Source organism: Macaca fascicularis, chromosome 7 (assembly GCF_037993035.2).
Source record: "Macaca fascicularis isolate 582-1 chromosome 7, T2T-MFA8v1.1".
NCBI lineage: Eukaryota > Metazoa > Chordata > Mammalia > Primates > Cercopithecidae > Macaca > Macaca fascicularis.
Window position 1 is genome coordinate 68,605,483 of NC_088381.1, and position 21,082 is coordinate 68,626,564.

Here is a 21,082-nt window from a genome sequence, read left to right on the forward strand (position 1 = left end):
GGGCTTTATTTAGTTTTGTGGGTTTTCCCCATAAGATTCTCTCTTCCTACGTCTTTTCTAATATCAGCCTTATGTATCCTTGGCAGCATGGGTCTCTAACGAGTTTATTTCACCTGGGGATCTCATTGCTCATTCTTGGGCCTTATCCCAGACTTACTGAATCACTCTGGGTGGAATTTAGGAATCTCCAACTGAACAAAGATCCCCAAGTGGATCTAGTGGATAGTGTTTGAGAATCACTTGTCAAAGCAAGTTTTGAGCTCCGGAATCAGTGTGGTGTTAAAATCAGATTCAAGAGCACACAACTTTTGTGACATAGGACTAGACATTTAATATCTCTGAAACTTTGTTTCCTCTTCTCTTCTATAAAATGGGAAACGAAAATGCCTATTTTAGTAAAAAGATCAGTGATTGCCAGGGGTTTAGCATGAAGGGATGAATCAGTGAAACTATTCTGTATATGGTGGATATATGTCATTATACTTTGGTTCAAACCCATAGAATGTAAAACAAACACCAAGAGTGAACCCTGATGTAAACCATGGACTTTGAGTGGTGATGATGTGTCAGTATAAACAAATGTTCCACTCGCATGCGGGATCCTGATAGTGGAGAAGTCACACAAGTGTGGGGGCAGAGAGTATTTGGGAAATCCCCGTACTTTCTGTGAACCTTAAAGCTTCTCTAAAAACAATCTATAAGGTAAGAGGGGAAATGCCTATTTTATTGGGATGGTCACATTAGATTTAAAATAAATCCATGTAACAAAGCTGGCTCTTGTTCTGCGTTATTGAGAGGGCAGGCTCGTCCTCTGGCTACCCACAGTGACCCACAGCTTCTGTACCTTATCTGCTTCCTTACTGTGTGGAGCTTGTGTAGTCATCTCACCTTAGTAAATGTTCTAGGACTTACTTAACATGCTCCTTCCTCCCCTCCTGCTTTCACAACCAGAGATGGCCATATGCATATCACAGAGCCCCTCCCCTTCCTCAGTGCCCCTGTTGACACCATCCTGTCTCCCATTCCCTCCTCATCGCCTACAGGGATTTAATCTTTCTTTGATTCACTGGCTATAGGCTGATGCGGTTCTCCTTCCTCTCTGACTTTTTCCTTTGCGTTCCCCTCCCCGCCAGCACCAGTATAGCCAATCTTTGACTCCCTCCTATCTTCTTTTCTAGTTCAGATAAATGACTCACTTTTGTGGCTCCTCTCATCTTTAGACCCAGATTCACCTTTCTAGCCTCATGTCCTACCTGAGCCCCACCTTCCTGTGGTACCCTCCTTCAGGATGTCTTGTAATCCCAAACTCTTTTGTGGGCAAAATGGGCTTTTTCATCTTCCAGTGAAATTGGCTCCCCTCTCGTAACTTCTGCCAGGTCCTCTCATCCCACGACTGTGTAGGCCCAGCACCTACCAGGCCTGATTCTTCCTTGCTTGCCCATCCTGCTTATGCCATCTGAGGACTGCAGACTCTCTGTTGAAGAATCTCTTTGGTCTTGGCCTGTTCTCTGCTCATTGCCACCAGCCTTATCCAAGTCTTAATCACCTGTCCTTTGAAAGTACTGTTTTTGCCTCCTTGCTGGTTTCTGCCTCAGATCTCTTCCTGCTTCAAGACATATTTTTAGATCTTCACTTCCTTCTGGAGTCCTACACTTGCTCTACCAGGTTTTGTTCCAGGTTCAGGAGATTCAGAGGCAAAGGACACGGTCAGCCCCAGCCCTTCAAGACTCCAGGGATCTTGTATGTGACTTTCTACCCAGCCTCTCTTCAGTCATTTCCACTGCTCTGGGCACAAACTCTCTGAAGCCTAGGTTGGGCCAGTAACCATCTCATATAAATATCATAAGCACTCCCATCCCTCTGTCCTTTAGGATCCTAGCCTTTAATTTCTCTGTGAGTCCTTCCTTTCTTGAGGACCTCAGATTATGCTCTTTTCATCAGTGTCCACGGCCCTTTGTTGGAACCTCACAGTTGGAAGTTGAAATAGAATGCTGGGCTCCTGGGTTTGGTCATGTGGTACTTTTTTGCTTACTCTCCAGCATGAGTGAGTAATCTGTCCACTTGTACCATTCTGGACACATGGACTCAGTAAAATTCAACTCCAGTTGGGGTGGAGTAAGGGTGGTTTATTGGATGCCTGTGTGCCTGAGACTGGGCAACAACACCTTTTCACCCCTGTAAGGGCCTTAGCAGCCCAGCTTCAGTATCTCCAGAGCATGTGCCTTGCCATGCAAGCGCCTCTCTCTCTGTGGCTCTCTGCCAGGGCTGATACACCTTTGGGTGGTTTTCAGGTGCAGGTGATCCCCTGGGTATTAGCCGACAGTAACTTTGTCCGGAGCCCATCTCAGAGGCTTGACCCCAGCAGGACGGTGTTTGTTGGTGCTCTGCATGGAATGCTAAATGCTGAGGCCCTGGCAGCCATCTTGAACGACCTATTTGGTGGAGTGGTGTATGCTGGGATTGACACAGATAAGCACAAGTATCCCATTGGTAAGTGTCCCACTTCTGTGTGCTAAAGCTTGGTTGGCCCCTGGGAGTAGACCAAGATTGTGATACTTCCCCATGGGAGTGAGGAGAGAGGCCTGACCCAGGTCTGCAGATCAGCATATACCAGCACCTTAATATCTTTTTCTAGACAAGTCACGAGTACTGGCCCTTCTGTATCTACCCCTCTACCCACCATCTCAGACCATGCAGTGGGAGAAAAAGCAGTTGGAGACTACAAGAGGTGATAAGAAGTGAGAGTGAGGTGTAGGAACTTTGTTGGAAGCTTAGAGTTTACAGCCAAACCAGTTTGGAACAGACAACAGGTGTTCAGGAAAAGGCTGCAATTCTCTGTACTTCCCCGGTTTCTTTTATTAAAAGTTCTTGAAAAGCTCTGGCATTATCTAAGGTCAGAGACCAGGTCAGGCTGGAGGAGGACTTTCTGAGTGAGTCAGGCAACAGAGTGTGGCCTGTGCTTCCCTAACTCAGAAGTCTGTGGGCTTAACCACTAGGTTTTGATCAGCTCCTCTGAGAAAGGAGGTCAATTCACTAGTCCTGGCAAAATGTCAATGATGGGGTATGGAGGTAGAGCAGAGCCTGAACTCTGTGATTAAGATGTGGCTAACCCACCTCCCCAAATGCTTAGTCTTCACACCCACACTGAATCTGGTCAGGAAGGAGCACCGTGTACTTACCAATGCTGTGCAGCAGATTGAGAACAGGGACTTCAGAAGCTGCAGGAGCGGAGGAGGCACTTGGCAGGATGGGGCTTCTTCCAGCTCTCCTAATAGGTCTCCAGAGTGCCTCCAGGCTAGGAGAGGTTCAGTTCAACTGCTGGGCTTACCCTTCAGACAAGTGTTCTATCTGCATCTTGGCTTCCACTCTGAAACCTTTAACCTTACCTATGCTTCTACCTGCACTGAAGGAGTCCCGTCCCTGCCCTGCCCTGCCCTGCCCTGCCCTGCCATCTTGATCAGCAAATTCTTCCCCCATTCCTGAATGGTTTGCGCTAACATGATCTCCACTGTCAAATATGGTACGAATATGGTAGCCACCAGCTAAATGTGGCCCCATTGAGTTTTGGAAACATGGCTGTTGTCACATTTGGAAATAATATTTTTAACATACAGGGTTAAATAAAAATTTTTTTTTTTTTGAGATGGAGTCTCACTCTGTTGCCGTGCTGGAGTACTGTGGTGTGATCTCGGCTCACTGCAGCCTCTGCCTTCTGGGTCCAAGTGATTCTCCTGCCTCAGCCTCCTGAGTAGCTGGGACTACAGGCGTCTGCCACCACGCTCAGCTAATTTTTGTATTTTTAGTGGCGACAGGGTTTCACCATGTTGGCCAGGATGTTCTCCATCTCTTGACCTCATGATCTGCCCACCTTGGCCTCCCAAAGTGCTGGGATTACAGGCGTGAGCCATCGTGCCCGGCCAATAAAATATATTATTAAAATTAATGTCACCACTTTAAAATGTCAATGTGATGACTAGAAAATTTAAAATTACATAAGGGCTGGCCGTGACAGCTTATGGCTATAATCCCAGCACTTCGGGAGGCCGAGGTGGGCGGATCGTTTGAGTCCAGGAGTTCGAGACCAGCCTGGACAATATGGTGAAACCCTGGCTCTACAAAAAATACAAAAATTAGCCAGGCGTGGTGGCTCATGCCTGTAGTCCCAGCTACTTGGGAGGCTGAGGCAGGAGGATTGTTTGATCCCGGGATGCAGAGGTTGCAGGGAGCTGAGATCATGCCATTATACTCCAGCCTGGGTGACAGAGGGAGACCCTGTCTCAAAAAATAAATAAAGTAACATCGTAGCTCACATTAGATTTCTGTTGGACAGCACTGGTATCATAAAGGGTTTCCTGCATTTTAAAAGAGTAGCATTTGGGAGAATTTGGTTAGAAGGGAAGCTTGTGTCTGTTGTCCTAGGATCTGGTCGTGTGACTTTCAATAACCAACGGAGTTACCTGAAAGCAGTCAGCGCTGCTTTTGTGGAGATCAAAACCACCAAGTTCACAAAGAAGGTGAGTTGGCTGGTTTATGCCCTTACTCTGGAGTATATGAGAGGGATTTGGGCAGTTACTACCCAGGGCAGGCCTGAGACCTGAAGCTGTGTTTGTGCTGGGTGTGTTTAGGGAAGTGAGCCAAACTCCAGAGAATTAACATTGAGGTTAGGGTTTGGGAGTGGGCTTGGTCTTTGTACACCCAGGAGGAAGGGAACTGGGACTGTTGAGCCTCTTTAGTGTGTAGGGTGCCTTCCCTCACTGTGGTATTTCTCTGGCATTGCTGAGTAGCCTGACTTCCCATTTTCCAACCTTTCGGGAATCCTCTGAACACTTGCTCATATTGCTAATTGATAGAGGGCTGAGGTACAGTTTGCCGAGAGGACCAGGCATATTAAGGTGTGTGGTTGCCTGAATTCCAGAGGCATCCAGCCTGACTCTTCTTGGTGTAGGAGTCTGCTCTCTAGAACCCCTTTCTGTGCTTCAGGCCCATAATTCTCTGCAAGCCTCCTTTAAAACAGGCAAATAACCTGCATTCCGATATCCTGCATTCCTGTGTGTGGCCAATAATATGTACTTCTTCTATAGCCTATTGAGCCTCCTGGTAAGAAGAGCCACTTCGTCATCTTATTTTGCTTTTGTGCAGGTTCAGATTGACCCCTACCTAGAAGATTCTCTGTGTCATATCTGCAGTTCTCAGCCTGGTCCTTTCTTCTGTCGAGATCAGGTGGGTCCGATGTCTGTGAAGTCCCTGCCCTCAATTAAAAATTGTTTGCTGGGTGTGGTGGTTCACACCTGTAATCCCAGCACTTTGGGAGGCTGAGGCGGGCGGATCCTGAGGTCAGGAGTTTGAGACCAGCCTGGCCAACATGGTGAAACCCCGTCTGTACTAAAAATACAAAAATTAGCCTGGCATGGTGGTGTGTGCCTGTAATCCCAGCTACTCAGAAGGCTGAGGCAGTCGAATAGCTTGAACCCAGGAGGCAGAGGTTGCAGTGAGCCGAGATCACGCCACTGCACTTCAGTCTAGGGCAGAGCGAGACTCCGTGTCAAAAAAAAAAAAAAAAAAAAAAAAATTTTTTTACGCCAACTTCATGACATTGAATGTTGGAGTTCCGAGGTACCTTGTGTTGTCTGAGAGCATAGAGGAGGCAGCAGTAATGTTTGCTGAAGGTCAAACCAGGGACACACTTTAGATAGCTTTATCCAGAACTCTTAGGAAAATATGTTGAATTGAGTCTTTATACTTTGGCCTTTTTCTTGCCTGGGATGTTGCTATGCAGTATGCCACTATTGCTGAGAGGTGGTTTTATAGATGATAGAAGCCTGACTGGGTATGATCAGCAGTACGTAGAAGCCAGGCTCAGCTGCTCTAACCCTGAGGCCTTCTAAGCTGATTTTTTCTCTACTCAAGGGCTTCCTCCTCCTTTGCATCTGAACTTCTGGACGACTTTGATATTTGCACCTGGGCTGTACCCACAGGTGTCAGTGACGGGCAGAAAGCAGCGAGGTGGCTTTCTATTGAATGTTCCTGGGTGATGGAATGTGGATCTGGATGCGTTTGGCAGTGCTTCTCAAACCTTAATTACAGACACATCACCTGAGGATCTTAGATTCTGATTCGATGGGTTTGGGATGGACCCTGAGATTCCATGTTTCCAACAAGTATCCAAGTGGTGTCAGTGCTGCTAGTCAGCATCATCCTTTGACAGGTGTTAGGGGAAGTTTGGAACCTCTTAGGACACCAGCAGCAGTCCATCCATGCTTAGTGGGTGCTTTTTAAATTTTATTTAAAATTTTTTTACAGTAATGCCATTGCTCAGATTTGGAGTCTCCTGTATATGGTTAAACCGAGGCTCTCAAGTGAGAGTTTGAAGTTAAGTTTGGATTGTTAGCTAAAGCCTGAGAACGAGTATCTCTCTGATCAGGCTCATCTACCAGGCTTTTATGGATCTGGATCTTTCACAGATAATCTCCATAGTCAGATAACTGCTCAGACATTAGTGGCTTTCCTGAGGTTACACAGCAACCCAGAGATGGGACTAGACTGAGAAACAAACCCAGTCACCTCTCCTCACTTAATGGGAAGAAAGCAGGATGTTGCCTAGCATTAGAATTTGTTGTCAGTGTCTTTATACATTCTCCATGTTAGCAACCATGTGATACAACTACTTTGTAGGAGGTGAGAAGGGCAGGGGAACAGGACAGCGGCTGTCATGGTTAGAGGAGATAAGAGAAACTAGCATGGTCTCTGTACACACTAGGAGCCCGACATGTTTAAGTAAGGGGACCTGTAACAAGGATGGCGGGTTTGCCATAGTTAATCAGGCTTCTGTGTTGGGGTGAGAGCGCTTCTAGGCACCATCTCTTCTAATCCATAGAGGCCATCGGGAGTCTCCCACCCCTTCTCCAAACAGAACAAGCAGCTCATGCAACAGCTCCTTTGTCTGGTGCTGACACAGGCATTATGGCATCCTCCTTTTTGTTCCCTCAACCCAGGTCTGCTTCAAATACTTCTGCCGGAGCTGCTGGCACTGGCGGCACAGCATGGAGGGCCTGCGCCACCACAGCCCCCTGATGCGGAACCAGAAGAACCGAGATTCCAGCTAGAGGAGCTGGCCTTGCCCAGTGGCCTGTGGCGCCTGAAGCTGGCAGGTCAGGCAAGCAGCCTGCACCACCCTGCCATTGGCGACCAGGGAGCTGGCTTCCCGAGGACAAGGGAAAATTGTAGTCACCTTTGCACTTGCTGAATCTGTCTTTGTTTCTGCACTAATTAATGCACATTGAGTTTTGTCGGGTTTTGTTTTCAGGGGGTATGCCAGGGGCAAGGACTCTCTGGCTTACCCTCCAAGCGACTCTGTAGTTTTCCCAGATTTTAGTTCCTCATTTTGCAGATGAAAAGCGGGGAAAAAAAAAAAAAAAAAAAAGAACTACGTGTCCAGAAGGTATTGAGGTATTTACACGGATGCCTACACCTAGGTTTATTTATTAAAAGCGCTTTTTTACATTCCTTGCAATACTGATGGTGATGATGCGCAGGTCTCATTGGTTTCATTCTTGCAGTTGCCATACAGTGCCTTTCCATTTATTTAACCCCCACCTGAACGGCATAAACTGAGTGTTCAGCTGGTGTTTTTTACTGTAAACAATAAGGAGACTTTGCTCTTCATTTAAACCAAAATCATATTTCATATTTTACGCTCGAGGGTTTTTACCGGTTCCTTTTTACACTCCTTAAAAACAGTTTTTAAGTCGTTTGGAACAAGATATTTTTTCTTTCCTGGCAGCTTTTAACATTATAGCCAATTTGTGTCTGGGGGACTGCTGGTCACTGTTTCTCACAGTTGCAAATCAAGGCATTTGCAACCAAGAAAAAAAAAAGTTTTTGTTTTATTTGAAACTGGACCGGATAAACGGTGTTTGAGCGGCTGCTGTATATAGTTTTAAATGGTTTATTGCACCTCCTTAAGTTGCACTTATGTGGGGGGGTGGGGTTGATAGAAGTTTTTAATCACAAAGTCACAGGACTTTTTTCTTTTGTAACTGAGCTAAAAAGGGCTGCTTTTCAGTGGGGGCAGATGAAGGCTCACAGGAGCCCTTTCTCTTAGAGGGGACAAGTACCCTTCCCTTATATCTTTAATTTGAGGAATGTATGAGATAACAGTTGCAGTTGACTGAAATGCTACTGGAATTTGAAAACTTGACTTTTTTCTTTCCTTTTTTTTTGAAAAAGAAAACACAAAAACTACTTGCCCCTCCTAGGGAAGCTGTGTGCCAAAGAACCAGTGTCATAACCCCTCCCTCCTGCTGAGCTGATGTTGCATTGTTGCATATCCCAGCTACTCTGTGGGTTTTGTGAAGCTGTGTGTGAAGTCTCTACCTCATTGTAGTATATGCAGGCAAGACTGCACTCTCCTACAGATGTGTGGAGTAAGCTGTGGTGTAGTTTTTTTGGCACATAATAAACACGTTGCAGCAGAGTTCTGGTTTTGTCTCTGTGTTTGAGGTCTGGGAGCAGGGGTCTAATGGGGAGTAAGGGAGTAATGGCGCAGCCGTAGCTTGTTTCCTTGGATTTCTGTGATGGGATCCCGGCCCAGGATAATAGTGGGACCATGTGGGAGACCTGCCCTGTGAGTACTTCTTGGTCCTTTCTATCATCAAATACATTTTGGAGATGCCTCTCCAGTGGGTGGGTGCTTCTAGCCCAAATATAAAAAGTCCTCACATCTTAGCTTCTCAGGGGTCCTCACAGCCTCCAGGCCCAGCCTGGAGAATGCTGGAGGCACAGCTGCTCATGGGCCAGCAGAAGCCACTTGTTCTCAGCTTCTCCTGCAATTCTTGGCTTATTACTTCTTCAGAGGCTGCTCATCCTCTTGGACCCACCTATGATGACTGAGTTCCTTTCTGAGAGGGAATGATTTGGTTTTTGCTGTTCAGAGAGCCCTGTCAATTGAACTTTTTTAGAGCTCACAGGATCTGTGGCAAGGTCTGCTGATTTTTTTTTTTTTTTTTTCCCAGTCGAGTTGGCCTGGGCCCAGCTGTTGGACTGATTCTTTGGGAACCTCCAACTTAGTCTGAGGTAGAGGGAACCCGGCATACTGAAGCTGGCTCTTGTGAGAGAGGTGCAAGAACTATTGGGCAAGGTGGGGGAAGTCTCCTCACAAAATGAGAGGCCTGGCCGGGCACGGTGGCTCAGGCCTGTAATCCCAGCACTTTGGGAGGCCAAGATGGGCAGATCACGAGGTCAGGATTTTGAGACCAGCCTGGCCAACATGGTGAAACCCCGTCTCTATTGAAAATACAAAAAATTAGCCGGGTGTGGTGGCAGGCGCTTGTAATCGCAGCTACTTGGGAGGCTGAGGCAGGAGAATCACTTGAACCCGGGAGGCAGAGGTTGCAGTGAGCCCAGACCATGCCACTGCACTCCAGCCTGGGCAATAGAGTGAGACTCCGTCTCAATAAAAGGGGAGGCCAGACTGGGCACACTGGCTCACGCTTATAATCTCAGCACTGTGGGAGGCTGAGGCAAGAGGATTGCTTGAGCCCTAGGGGTTTGAGACCAGCCTGAGCAACATAGGGAGACCCCATCTCTACAAAAAAAAAAATTAGCCAGGCATGGTGGTGTGTGCTTATAGTTCCAGCTACTGGGGAGGCTGGGGCAGGAGTATCATGTGAGCCCAGGAAATTGAGGCTGCAGTGAGCTGTTAACCGTGTCACTTCACTGAAGCCTGGGCAACTGAGCAAGACTATTTCAAAAAAAAAAAAAAAAAAAAAAAGGGCTGGCCGGGTGCAATGGCTCACACCTGTAATCCCAGCACTTTGGGAGGACGAGGGCGGGCGGATCACCTGAGGTCAGAAGTTGGAGACCAGCCTAGCCAAAATGGCGAAACCCCGGCTCTACTAAAAAAGTATACAAAAATTAGCCGGGCGTGGTGGCGTACGCCTGTAATCCCAGCTAATTGGGAGGCTGAGGCAGGAGAATCGCTTGAACTTGGGAGGCAGAGGTTGCAGTGAGCTGATACCGCGCCACTGCACTCCAGCGTGAGCGACAGGAAGACTACGTCTCAAAAAAAAAAAAAAAAAACAAACCCTGATCTTTCACTTCGGGCCTGACAGCAGCTTGATTGGAAGTTTGCTCCCGCAATTCTGAGATTCTGGCCTTTTATTTTGTCCCAGTGCTACTTTTGGTGCCAGGGTTTCCTGCCCTTCAGGTTTCCATCCCCAGTCGAGAGTCCGACTGGAGTACCTAAGGTGCGTTGAGGAATGAGGCACAGCCCTGGGCTGCTTAACTCATCCAGCCTGGCCAGCTCAGCCTTCCCCTATCAGGTAGGGGCCTAGGACTGCTGTCAGCCCAGGGAGCAGAGTTGGAAGAAGGGGCAGGGCCCTACCTAGGCTGCGGCCCATCGGGGCAGCCTGAGCTGGTGGCTTCGGAAGGCCCTGGTTTGGGGATGGGTATGGCAGGAACAGCCTGAAGATGGTGGTTGGAGAGGGTGCCTGAGGTGCTGGGAGTTCTGCAGGTGATTTGGGCCCTTCATGTCAATATTGGAGAGGTTGCTGTGTGCTAGGCGCTGTTCAAGCAGTGGGAATTAGCTAAACAAAATGACCATTACTGTCATGGAGCTCACCCCTAGTTGAGAAAAATAAGCCGAGTCACACGGCAAGTGCTAGGAAATATAAGCAGGGATAGTGAGGGAGTTATTTTACCTAAATCTGAAGGGAAAGCCCTCTGATAAGGAAACATTTGAGCAAAGGCCCGGAAGAAATGAGATATGTCTCTCCCAGTCGCACCCTGTCTCTACCTGCCAAGTCTCTGGCCAGCGGAGTGGGTGGGGACCCTGGGCGGCCGTCATCCCGCACTTCATTGTTCCGCGGCCCTGGATCGCCTTCCTTTCTCGGTCCTCCCGAGGATCGGATGCCTCTCCTCTCCCTGACGTGTATGGAAGAGATGGACCGCTCCTACGCTAGAGCACAGCACACGGGTGGTCCCATTAAAAATCAGATGAGGGAGAGAAGCTAGCCCAAGTCAACCAAGAGGGAGCGGGGAGCGGAAAGGGAGGGGCCGTCGGGGGCGGGACACACCCCGCCCACCGGAGGGGCGCGCCGCCGCCGCTTCCGCCCCACTCCGCCAGGGGGCGCTGTGTGGCTCCCTAGTAGGCTCAGCTCCCCCGGTACCGGCGGAAGCGGCTTTCTGGCCTAAGCTTTAATAGGCCTCGCCTGTGCTTCCTGTTTCCTCTTTACCAAGGACCCGCCAAGATGGTAGGTGTTTTGGGTCGAGGCCGGCATCCTCCATAATCGTCTTCCATCTGCAGCTTACCGCGGTCTTCAGCCCACAAAAAGAGGCCCTGGGCCGGGCGGGCGCGGAGCCCTGTCAGGCTGGAGCGCAGCGGGAAGGCAGCTTCCGCATTGAGCCCGGCGTCCGGCAGTGCCCAGCCGGGCCCCCTCTCCGGCTCATCGCAGCCGGCGGTCCCCAACCACACCCGTCGGGGCTCGGTGCGGCACTCTTCCCAAAAGGTTGCACTGGCTCGTGAGTGATCCTGTGCTCTCCACCCGCAGGGCCGCGTTCGCACCAAAACCGTGAAGAAGGCGGCCCGGGTTATCATAGAGAAGTATTACACGCGCCTGGGCAACGACTTCCACACGAACAAGCGCGTGTGCGAGGAGATCGCCATTATCCCCAGCAAGAAGCTCCGCAACAAGATAGCAGGGTGAGTCGGAGCTTCCTCGGTCTCCGGGGCCCCGCGGCCTGTTTATGTGCTCTGCCGCCCTCCGACTCTGTAAGAGACGGTACTGTGGTGGTTTCGTTAGCCTGAGCTCCCTGGTGTCCCGGAGGAGGGCTAGAGCTCTGCGTGTGCAGGATTTCCGTTGTGAACTTAGGCTTGTGTCATGACTGGCCGCGGTGACACTGGGTTGGAGGTAGCCACCGTCAGACCTCTTGCCTTGTAGCTACGTTGCTTTTAGGTGTCAGCTTTCTTTTCTTCTCCTTTTTCTTTCTTTCTTTTTTTTTTTGAGAGGGAATCTTGCCCTGGCGCCCAGGCTAGAGCAGTGGCGCGATCTCGGCCCACTGCAACCTCTGCCTCCCGGGTTCAAGCGATTCTCCTGCGTCTGCCTTCCGAGTAGCTGGGATCACAGGCACATGCCACCACGCCCGCCTAATTTTTGCGTTTTTAGTAGAGACGGGTTTCACCATGTTGTCCAGGCTGGTCTCGAACTCCGGACCTCAAGCGATCCGGCCTCCCAAATTGTTGGGATTACAGGCGTGAGCCACCGTGCCCGGCTAGGTGTCAACTTCTAATGCGTTCTTCACAGTTGCAGTTACTGTTCGAGAGATTTATAGGAATATGGTCTGGAAGAATAGTGCCAAAGTCAACGTATTAATTGCCAAATTATGTGAATTTGAAATTGGAAGAAAGAAAATGAAGGCTGTGAAGGGTCGTGAAACTGCGGGGCGGGGCGGGGCGGGGGAGGGGGAGTTGATCACTATGAAGGAGAGTTTGAATAGTGAGTGAGAAACCAAAGGGAAGGAATGCTCAGACCAGTGGAGGTTCTATGTGTAGGAGGTCCCAGTATAGTCCTCTCCCTTCTCACTGTGGAAAAGAACTAAAGCGGGTATTTATATATCCACATGTGCTGAGTACCAGGTGGGAGTTGATTTGTTTTCTCACTGTTCTCTTTGGCTATGCGTGCTTTGTAGCTATGTCACCCATCTGATGAAGCGGATTCAGAGAGGCCCTGTAAGAGGTATCTCCATCAAGCTGCAGGAGGAGGAGAGAGAAAGGAGAGACAATTACGTTCCCGAGGTAAACTTTCTGGATAATTGGGCTTCTGGCTAATCCTCGAATGATAAAGCTGTGGGTTCAGGCTTCCAAAGGGACCTCAGCTGAATCTGAGACCTTTTATCCATACATTTCCTAACCAGCTGTAGGTGCCCCTAGCCCCCTATCAGTTTCTTAGCCTCCATTCTGCTCTTTTGGAACTAGTTTAGTCCATATTTCATGAGAGCCCTTAATAATGTTGATTTGATGACTGCCATCGTGGCAGGTGGGTTTTTCATTTGCCCCTAATATAGTATTCCTTGGTGTAAACAAAGACTTCAAGTGTTCTGAATACTGAATAGTAGTATTGAGGGCATGGGAAGGTAAGACCAGAAGAACAGGTCATCGGGGTCTGTAATACTGTAGAGACTGCTTGCCTTGTGAGAGGAATGCTATCCTTGTGCAACTCCTCTTCTCCATATTTAAGAACCTGGGGAAAGGAGGAGGAGAGGTGAGTGATAATCTCATTGATTGGTATGTTGAGCCTATCTCGTTTGCTTCTAGGTCTCAGCCCTGGATCAGGAGATAATTGAAGTAGATCCTGACACTAAGGAAATGCTGAAGCTTTTGGTAAGTGTTTGGTGGATTCCTAAAGTGGTATTTTCCTGGTCAAAAACCATCAGTAGGTCTTACTATCCAAGGTCACCCAGCTAGTAAGTGGCAGAGTTGGGAATCCCATCTAAACTTCTAGCCACTAAATTGGACTGCTTTCATAATGGGTGTAGCGAAAGTTGTGTGCATTGAGTTTGCTCGCCTCAGGATCATGATTCCCAAATCTAGTGGCTTTCAGGATACCTTTTCTCTCTTGGCTGCTTCTGTTCTTGGTCTTATGGCTGGCTTAGGTTGCCCCCTTTGTGTCAGCCCTGGCTGTCTTCATTCTGCCTGCTTTTCTTCTGTGATGGTATTCCTTTGGTGTCTCCATGCTAACCACTCAGAAATGAGCTTTGGTCCATTTCCAGGTACATACAAGGCACTACTTAGGTAATTCAGGGTATCTTCATTGCACTTTGATGTTTCTTCTGTGACTTAATCTTAGTCCTTTTGCATACTTAGGTGAAAGCATGGGCTTCAAAAATCCATTGGGCAGGCCGGGCGCGGTGGCTCAAGCCTGTAATCCCAGCACTATGGGAGGCCGAGACGGGCGGATCACGAGGTTAGGAGATCGAGACCATCCTGGCTAACACGGTGAAACCCCGTCTCTACTAAAAAATACAAAAAATTAGCCGGGCTACGTGGCGGGCGCCTGTAGTCCCAGCTACTCGGGAGGCTGAGGCAGGAGAATGGCGTGAACCCAGGAGGCGGAGCTTGCAGTGAGCTGAGATACGGCCACTGCACTCCAGCCTGGGCGACAGAGAGAGACTCTGCCTCAAAAAAAAAAAAAAAAATCCATTGGACAGTTGGTGATTTTGAACAACTTCATTTTTCCTATTTTTATAGTCATTAAATGTTTAAGGCACTCAAAAAGGTAATTAGCAAAATGAACTCACATGTGCTTTCCCAGCTTCAGAAAAACATCACCAGTACAGGCACAGCCCGCTGTGGGTCTTTTCCTCCTGAAATAACCACTGCACTGAATGCAGCTTTTTTGTTGAAACTAAAATGGGTTTCTGAGGACCAAATAGGACATGAAGTTCCAGGTATAAGGTGGGCCCTTTGGCTTCTTGCCCTGCCCACCAGCCTGAGCTTGTGCGAGGGCAGGGTCTGCTCTTGCCTCCCTCCCTTCTGCTTGGTGCCTTGTGTACTTGGGCCCTTCACAAACGTTGATTAGATTAGTAATAGCTGTTACCTGGGGCTGGTCCTGCAAAGCAAGTGGCACTGTGTATTCTCAAAGGGACAGAGTTTTGTCTTAGAGCACATTTGGCAATGTCCAGACACATTGTTTTGGTTCTCATAGCAAGGGGGGATACCTGCTAATTTCTAATGGATAGAGGCCAAGGATGTTGCTAAACTTTCTGCAATGCACAGGACAGCTCCCTGTAACAAAGAATGTCCAGCCCAGGATGTCTACATTGCCAAGATTGAGAAATGGTGTTTTTGAGTGATAGGAAGGGGTTGTGAAAACAGAAAATGGTATGGTACATTGGGTGAAAGTCGTAGAGTTGTAAATGGGGATACCACATGGTCAGGTGTGTGTTGAAGGAAGATCACACTGGAAAAGTGGGAGGCATTGAGGCCCCTGTTGGCTCTTAAAGGGTCTTTCAGGTAGCCTCTGGACCTCCTTGAGAATGCTGTGGCTCTAGGGGCAGGGAGAAGGCCCTCTGTTTTCTTCTGGGGCCCACCCACAGATCTCACCAGTAACTGCTCACTGAATCCATTTTCTCGTTCCAGGACTTCGGCAGTCTGTCCAACCTGCAGGTCACTCAGCCTACAGTTGGGATGAATTTCAAAACGCCTCGGGGACCTGTTTGAATTTTTTCTGCAATGCTATATTATTTTCAATAAATCTGGGACAACAGCCTTGCCTGTGTCATCTTTGCAGTTGTGTGTGGGTAAAGGCAGGAGCTCTCAAGGTGACACATCAGCTGGCACTTGCCTGGGATTCGGGTGCTGCTTGTCTATGGGGAATGGGTTCACCGGAGTTTAGTAAATGAGCAAGGGCAAGCCTGAGCGTGTGGCTAGTGGTCTGCAGTATGAGCCTGGAAAGCTGCTTTGACAGCCCCACCCTGCTTCCCTGCCTCTTCAACCCCTGCTCGGTACACATAATTTGGGCCGACTTGCCCACATTGAGATGGTAGCAACAGGATTATCACGTGTATCAGGGTTTTACTTTTCTGTCAGTGGGAGGTAGGATAAGTGGTGTCTTTGTGTCCAGTGTGGAGCCCAGTGCCTGGAATATAAGAGATCTCAACAAATGTGAATAAATGTGGGAGAACCGATGATACTGGGATGCTTCAGCCTAACTGGAGGCAGACTCAACCAGCTGCAGCCTGAGTAGACTGCCCTGGACTCTGAGCTTTAGGATCTCTGTTGAGGCTGTCAGTTAACTGCGTGTGTGTGTGTGTGTGTGTGTGTGTGTGTGCGTGTGTGCGTGTGCGTCTCAGGAGCTGGGCTGCACTTGGTTGGTTCATGCCCTTGCGTATGAGGAAAGTTGGTGGCTCCGTGTTTCTCCAGTGGGAGGAGGAGCTGTTGGAGAGCCAAGCTTAGCTGGTGGACGGGTGTCCAAGAGAACGGGCAGGGCATGGTGGCTCACACCTGTAATCCCAGTACTTGAGGAGACTGAGGTGGGAAGGATTGCTTGAGCCTGAGAGTTGGAGACCAGCCTGGGCAATAGCAAGACCTCCTCTACAAAAAAGGTAGAAAAGAAGCTGGGCATGGTGATATGCATGTGTAGTCCAGCTACTTGGGAGGCTGAGGTTGGAGGGCCGCCTAAGCCTTGGAGGTGGAAGTTGCAATGAGCCGAGATCACACCACTGCACTACAATCTAGGCGACGAAGTGAGACCCTGTCTCAAAAAAAAAGCAGCCAGGAAGTGGCAAAGTTCTAGCCTTAAAGTGATTCTTGCATATCTGCTTCTGTCAAGCAGATAAATACAGCAAACATTTTAAATGTGTTTTGTAACTTAATTTTTGTATAATTTCAAACTTACAGAGAAGTTGGAAGAATAGTACAAAGAACACCCAAGTTTACTAGTTCATATTTTGCTTCAATGGCTTTATCTTTTTTTGGGGGGTGGAGCGGTAGATAGAGTCTCACTCTGTCACCCAGGCTGGAGTGCAGTGGCACGATCTTGTCTCACTGCAACCTCCAACTCCCTAGTTCAAGTGATTCTCCTGCCTCAGCCTCCCGAGTAGCTGGGATTACAGGCGCTCACCACCACACAAAGCTATTTTTTTTTTTTTTGAGACGGAGTTCTGCTCTTGTGGACCAGGCTGGAGTGCAATGGTGTGATCTTGGCTCACTGCAACCTCCACTTCCCAGGTTCAGGTGATTCTCATGTCTCAGCCTCCCGAGTAGCTGGGATTACAGGTGCCCACCACGCCCGGCTAATTTTGTATTATTGGTAGAGACAGGGTTTCCCCATGTTGGTCAGGCTGTTCTTGAACTCCCTACCTCAGGTGATTCACCTGCATCGGCCTCCCAAAGTGCTGGGATTATAGGCGTGAGCCACCGCGCCAGGCCATATATTCTTTGTATATGTATGTGTGTGTGTATATATATACACACGTGTATATACATATAATACATATGTGTATATATATGTATACACACAACTTTTTTTCTGCTCCACTTGGAGATCTGCCCATTTGCTCCCAAATATTTCAGTGTTACTTCCAGAACAAGAACATTATTTTATATAACCACAATGCAATGATCAAAATCAGGAAATGTAACATTGATATAATACTATGTAATTCAGTGAGTCCTTGGTCACATTTTGATCACATTCACAAAATGTGAAAAGTGATTGATTTATTTTGTCCTTCAATTTGGGCTTTAGTAGCCGGGACCACAGGTATGGACCACCATGCGTAGCTAATTTTTAAATTTTTTGTAGACCTAATGTCTCCTATGTTGCCCAGGCTGGCCATGAACTCCTGACCTCAAGTGATCCTCTCCCCTCAGCCTCCCAGAGAGCTAGGATTACACCAGTGTGTGAGCCACCACATTCAGCCATGTACTCTTGTATCTGTTAACCTGTTAGCCAACCTTTGGCTACCCCCTCCCCCTTACCCTTCCTCACCTCTAGTAAACACTATTCTAAGCAAATAGATCTTAAAGGAGACCACCCAGAACCTGGTAGACTCCTATATGGCCATTGTCAACAAGACCGTGCTGGACTTCGTGGTTGGTCTCATGACAAGGACCATCATGCACCTCATGATCAACAATGAGCATGCACTGCCCCATGCGGGCAGGGGGCTCCTATGGCACTGGGGATGCAGGTGGCCATGTTGGCCTGGGGGAGATGGCAAGCAGCCCTCTGGGACCAGGTCCAGGGAGGGAGGCACGGTCAAGACCAGAGCTGTCCCATGGAAATATAACGTGGGACTGGGCACAGTGGCCCATGCCTGTAATCCCAGCACTTTGGGAGGCCAAGGCAGGAGGTTCGCTTGAGCACAGGAGTTCGAGACCAGCCTGGGCAACACAGTGAGTCCAGGTCTGTACACACAAATTTTAAAAATAGCCGGGCTTGGTGATGGCACATGCCTGTAGTCCTAGCTACTTGACAGGCTGACATTGGAGGATCACTGAGCCCAGGAGGTTGAGGCTGCAGTAAGCAGTGATCTCATCCACTGTACTCCAACCTGGCAACAGAGTAAGATCCTATCTCCAAAAACAATTTTTAAAAACCAAGTAGACAGGTGTCCTGGTGGCATGATAGGTCCTGGGTCCTCTTCCAGATCTGTAACCTTGGACAGGTGACTTTTCCTCTGGACCTCAGTGTTCCCATCTGAGTGAGAAAAGGCAGTGGGGAGGCAGATCTTCGAGTCTAAGTGGTGTAGACGCCACATCTGAAAAGCCATACTTAGGGCTCCAAGCCCAGCGCACAGTCCCAGCAGGGCCCGGCAGGGCGGCCAGGGCAGCACAGGCATTAGGTTCCACCCTTCTTCCCTCTTTGCCCACTCTCAGACCAAGGAATTCATCTCGGAGCTGCTGTCCAACCTGTACTCACATGGGGACCAGAACACACTGATAGAGGAGTCAGCAGAGCAGGCACAGTGGGGCGACGACATGCTGCGCATGCACCACATGCTGACGGAGGTGCTCAGCATCATTGGCGACATCAACACGACCACCATCAACACGACCACCATCAGCACGCCCACAGGGGCCCGTGGATGACTCCTGGCTGCAGGTGCAGAGCATCCCGGCCAGACGCAGGTACCAGGGCTGGTCCCCACGGTCCCAAAGCCCCCCCAGCCTCCCTGACTGAGCCTGGGGGCTCTTGGAACGGGCTCCATGCCCGGGCTGGCAGACGTGGGTGCTCTCTGGAGCTGTCAGAGACGGCAGAGAGCTTGCGGTTTATGGTGGGAGCTTGGAGGGGGTTGTGTGTGGGGCTGGATTCTGAGGCGGCCAGAGGTCTAGGAACATCATCCTGGGCACGCTGTACCTGTCATGCAGTCTGAGTCATGCTGCCAGGGCAGGTATCCAGCTCCCAGGCTGGGAGTGCTGAGAGCCAAATCCACTGCAGAGCGGTGGTGATAGTCGGGGTCCCACCTCCTCTATTTGTTGCAATCCATTGGTGATCGAGGATAAAACCTTGAGACTCCCATGCACACGGTCATCCCACAACACACTTCACAGACCGGGCAGGGACACAAAGCCCCCTTCCCTCCCTCCCAGGTACCATCATAGCTGCTCGTGTGGACTGAAGGCAGGGTCCCTGGCCCCCGCTGAAGCACTACCGCCGACCAGCAGGCTCACTCACCTTGGCCTGTTGCTCCTAGGGGTCACCTATGCTATTCAGCCAAGGAGACCACAGTGCCTGCTGGCCTGGCTGAGCTCTGTCCAGTGAGCCTGCCCGCCTCTCCTGCCACAGACTCTCCCTCTTCTGCTTTTTTCTGCAGGAAGGGCCCAGCCTCACCTATGTGACCTGCAGTCCCCCAACAAGCTGAGGCTTCCCTCTTAGACTTACAAATCTATGGCCAGTGGCATCTGGCTGCCTGCCCTCCTTGCCTACCCAAGGGTCTTCTCAGAGGGTCCTGGGCTTTCTGATGGCCCAGAGGGGCCTCCGGCGCTCATTCCAACCGTCCATCCCTTTTAGCGTCATCATCCTGGTTCAAGCAGTATTCCTTCCCTATCAGGCCTGGTGGCTGTTGCTTGGGGCTCCCCAAGGTGAGGGGTGGCCCTGGGCCAGTGGGTTGGAAGACAGGGTAACCAGAGAAAAGGGAAGCCTGAGGGGACTGAGCATTGGTCTGAACTGTGGGTGCACTGCCTGGATGCCGTGGGAGAGGCGTATGTGGGGTGTGGAGGGCCGCTGCAGCCCCCAGGCACTACCTGTGAAGCTCCGGCTCTTCCTTCCATCTTCCTCCCTTTTCCCTTCCAGCCCCTTTTCCAGGAACCTTACTACACACCCGCACCTGCTCCCTCCCCTCCCTGGCCCTCACACAGCTCTTGCATTGTGCCCATGCTCTGCGCTTGCCTCACCAGCAATCTGCTTCCTTTTCTGTCTCCCGTTTTCTCTCTGCTTCTCTCCAACTGCCCGCTGATCAGGTCAGGCAAGTCCATCCCGTCCTGAGAGTCCCAGGCCCTGCTTCGACCTCTAAACAGATCTCTCCTCTTCTCGGAGGCCTCTCTTTCCAAGCCTGCCTGGGCGGGTGTCCTGTGACTTGACAGTGGATCCCCAGCCCCAAAGCCTTCATCTGTGACTTAGTCTGTTGTAGTGGTGAGCTGACACTTCCAGCTGTGACCGTTGCTGAAAACTTGTGCCCCCTCTGTGGTATGCCCCTGCCCTGTTCTGTAAATAGCGATACTCATATATATATGCGCACACCTATACATGGCCGATGGCCTCGCCTCTAGCACTGGGAATCAGTCCCCGTGCTGTCCTTGTGGAGTCTTGTGGCCCAACAAGAGAAAGCCGTCCCCTGACATCGCCCCTCCAAAGTGTGCCACCTCCAGTGAGCCTGTCATGTGGACAGCCAGCCCCCGCCATCCCTCCCACCCTCCACCAAGCATGGGGGTGCTGTGCAGGCAGCTGCGTGGACTGACAGTCTCTACCAGTCCTCTGTCCCTCGGCTGAGAAACCCATTTCTGGATGACGGGCAATGTGTCCTCTGCTGGCTGTGTTCTCTGTGGAGCTCAGGGGAGGGGAAAGGCCAAGCCATTTCTAGGGTGCTGTTGGGAGTGGTGAAAAGGCTACAGCCTTTCCAAGGGACACATTTCCTGGAAAGTCCCTGGAGCTTAGCTGGTTCTTATCCTGTGATGCCGGCTCTGGCCACTAGGGGGCAGGGTCATGAACTCAGCCTGGAGGGAGACTGAGGGGCAGCCTGCACTCTGGAGGGACAGACAGAACAGGCCACCCAGTGCAGACAGGAGAGGGAGGCAGGCGGACGGAAGGGAAGACACCTGGGGTAGATGGAAGTCAGTGCCCTTGGGTGCTGGTATCTGTCTTCCCGGCCACAGCTAGATCACGCTTCTGAGCCTGTTGGCTGTCAGGGCGGGACTGTGCCCATTAGGCACCATGGCAGTCCCCGTCATGTCCACTAGGTGTCACCAGGCAGCATACAGGTAACAGGCCTGGAAGATCCCCAACAGCTCAGCTGCTGGACATGCTCAGACACTCTGGGGCTCCTCGTTCTGTGGGACAAACTGCAGGACCCAGTGAGGGAAACG

At 50.1% G+C, this 21,082-nt stretch overlaps 2 protein-coding genes across 26 annotated transcripts in view; both read left to right on the plus strand.

The window, feature by feature from the left end:
- The window catches only part of CPEB1 (cytoplasmic polyadenylation element binding protein 1), a 100,070-nt gene extending 91,597 nt beyond the window's left edge, over positions 1-8,473 (plus strand). For 20 of the 25 annotated variants that reach the window (XM_073996581.1, XM_015453198.3, XM_045395933.2 and 17 more), the window contains 4 exons: positions 2,292-2,490; positions 4,420-4,514; positions 5,140-5,220; positions 6,993-8,473. In XM_073996581.1, coding sequence (XP_073852682.1) covers positions 2,292-2,490; positions 4,420-4,514; positions 5,140-5,220; positions 6,993-7,103 — 486 coding nt within the window. In that variant the 3' untranslated portion in view covers positions 7,104-8,473. Of the gene's footprint in view, positions 1-501; positions 2,491-4,419; positions 4,515-5,139; positions 5,221-6,992 lie in introns of all 25 variants that reach the window. The other 5 variants (XR_012415293.1, XR_012415294.1, XR_012415296.1 and 2 more) reach the window with 1 other exon arrangement.
- Positions 8,474-11,218: 2,745 nt separating this feature from the next.
- Positions 11,219-15,262, plus strand: RPS17 (ribosomal protein S17). Its single transcript, XM_045395934.3, has 5 exons — positions 11,219-11,249; positions 11,547-11,698; positions 12,685-12,790; positions 13,310-13,375; positions 15,134-15,262. Exons 1-5 carry the CDS (start codon positions 11,247-11,249, stop codon positions 15,212-15,214), a joined length of 408 nt encoding a protein of 135 aa, XP_045251869.1. The 5' UTR covers positions 11,219-11,246; the 3' UTR covers positions 15,215-15,262.
- Positions 15,263-21,082: the final 5,820 nt, after the last annotated feature.

Excerpts from the sequence above, each read along its gene's own strand:
- RPS17 (XM_045395934.3), top strand. Across the intron at positions 12,791-13,309 it reads GAGACAATTACGTTCCCGAG|GTCTCAGCCCTGGATCAGGA; the intron begins GTAAACTTTCTG and ends GTTTGCTTCTAG. Across the intron at positions 13,376-15,133 it reads AGGAAATGCTGAAGCTTTTG|GACTTCGGCAGTCTGTCCAA; the intron begins GTAAGTGTTTGG and ends TTCTCGTTCCAG.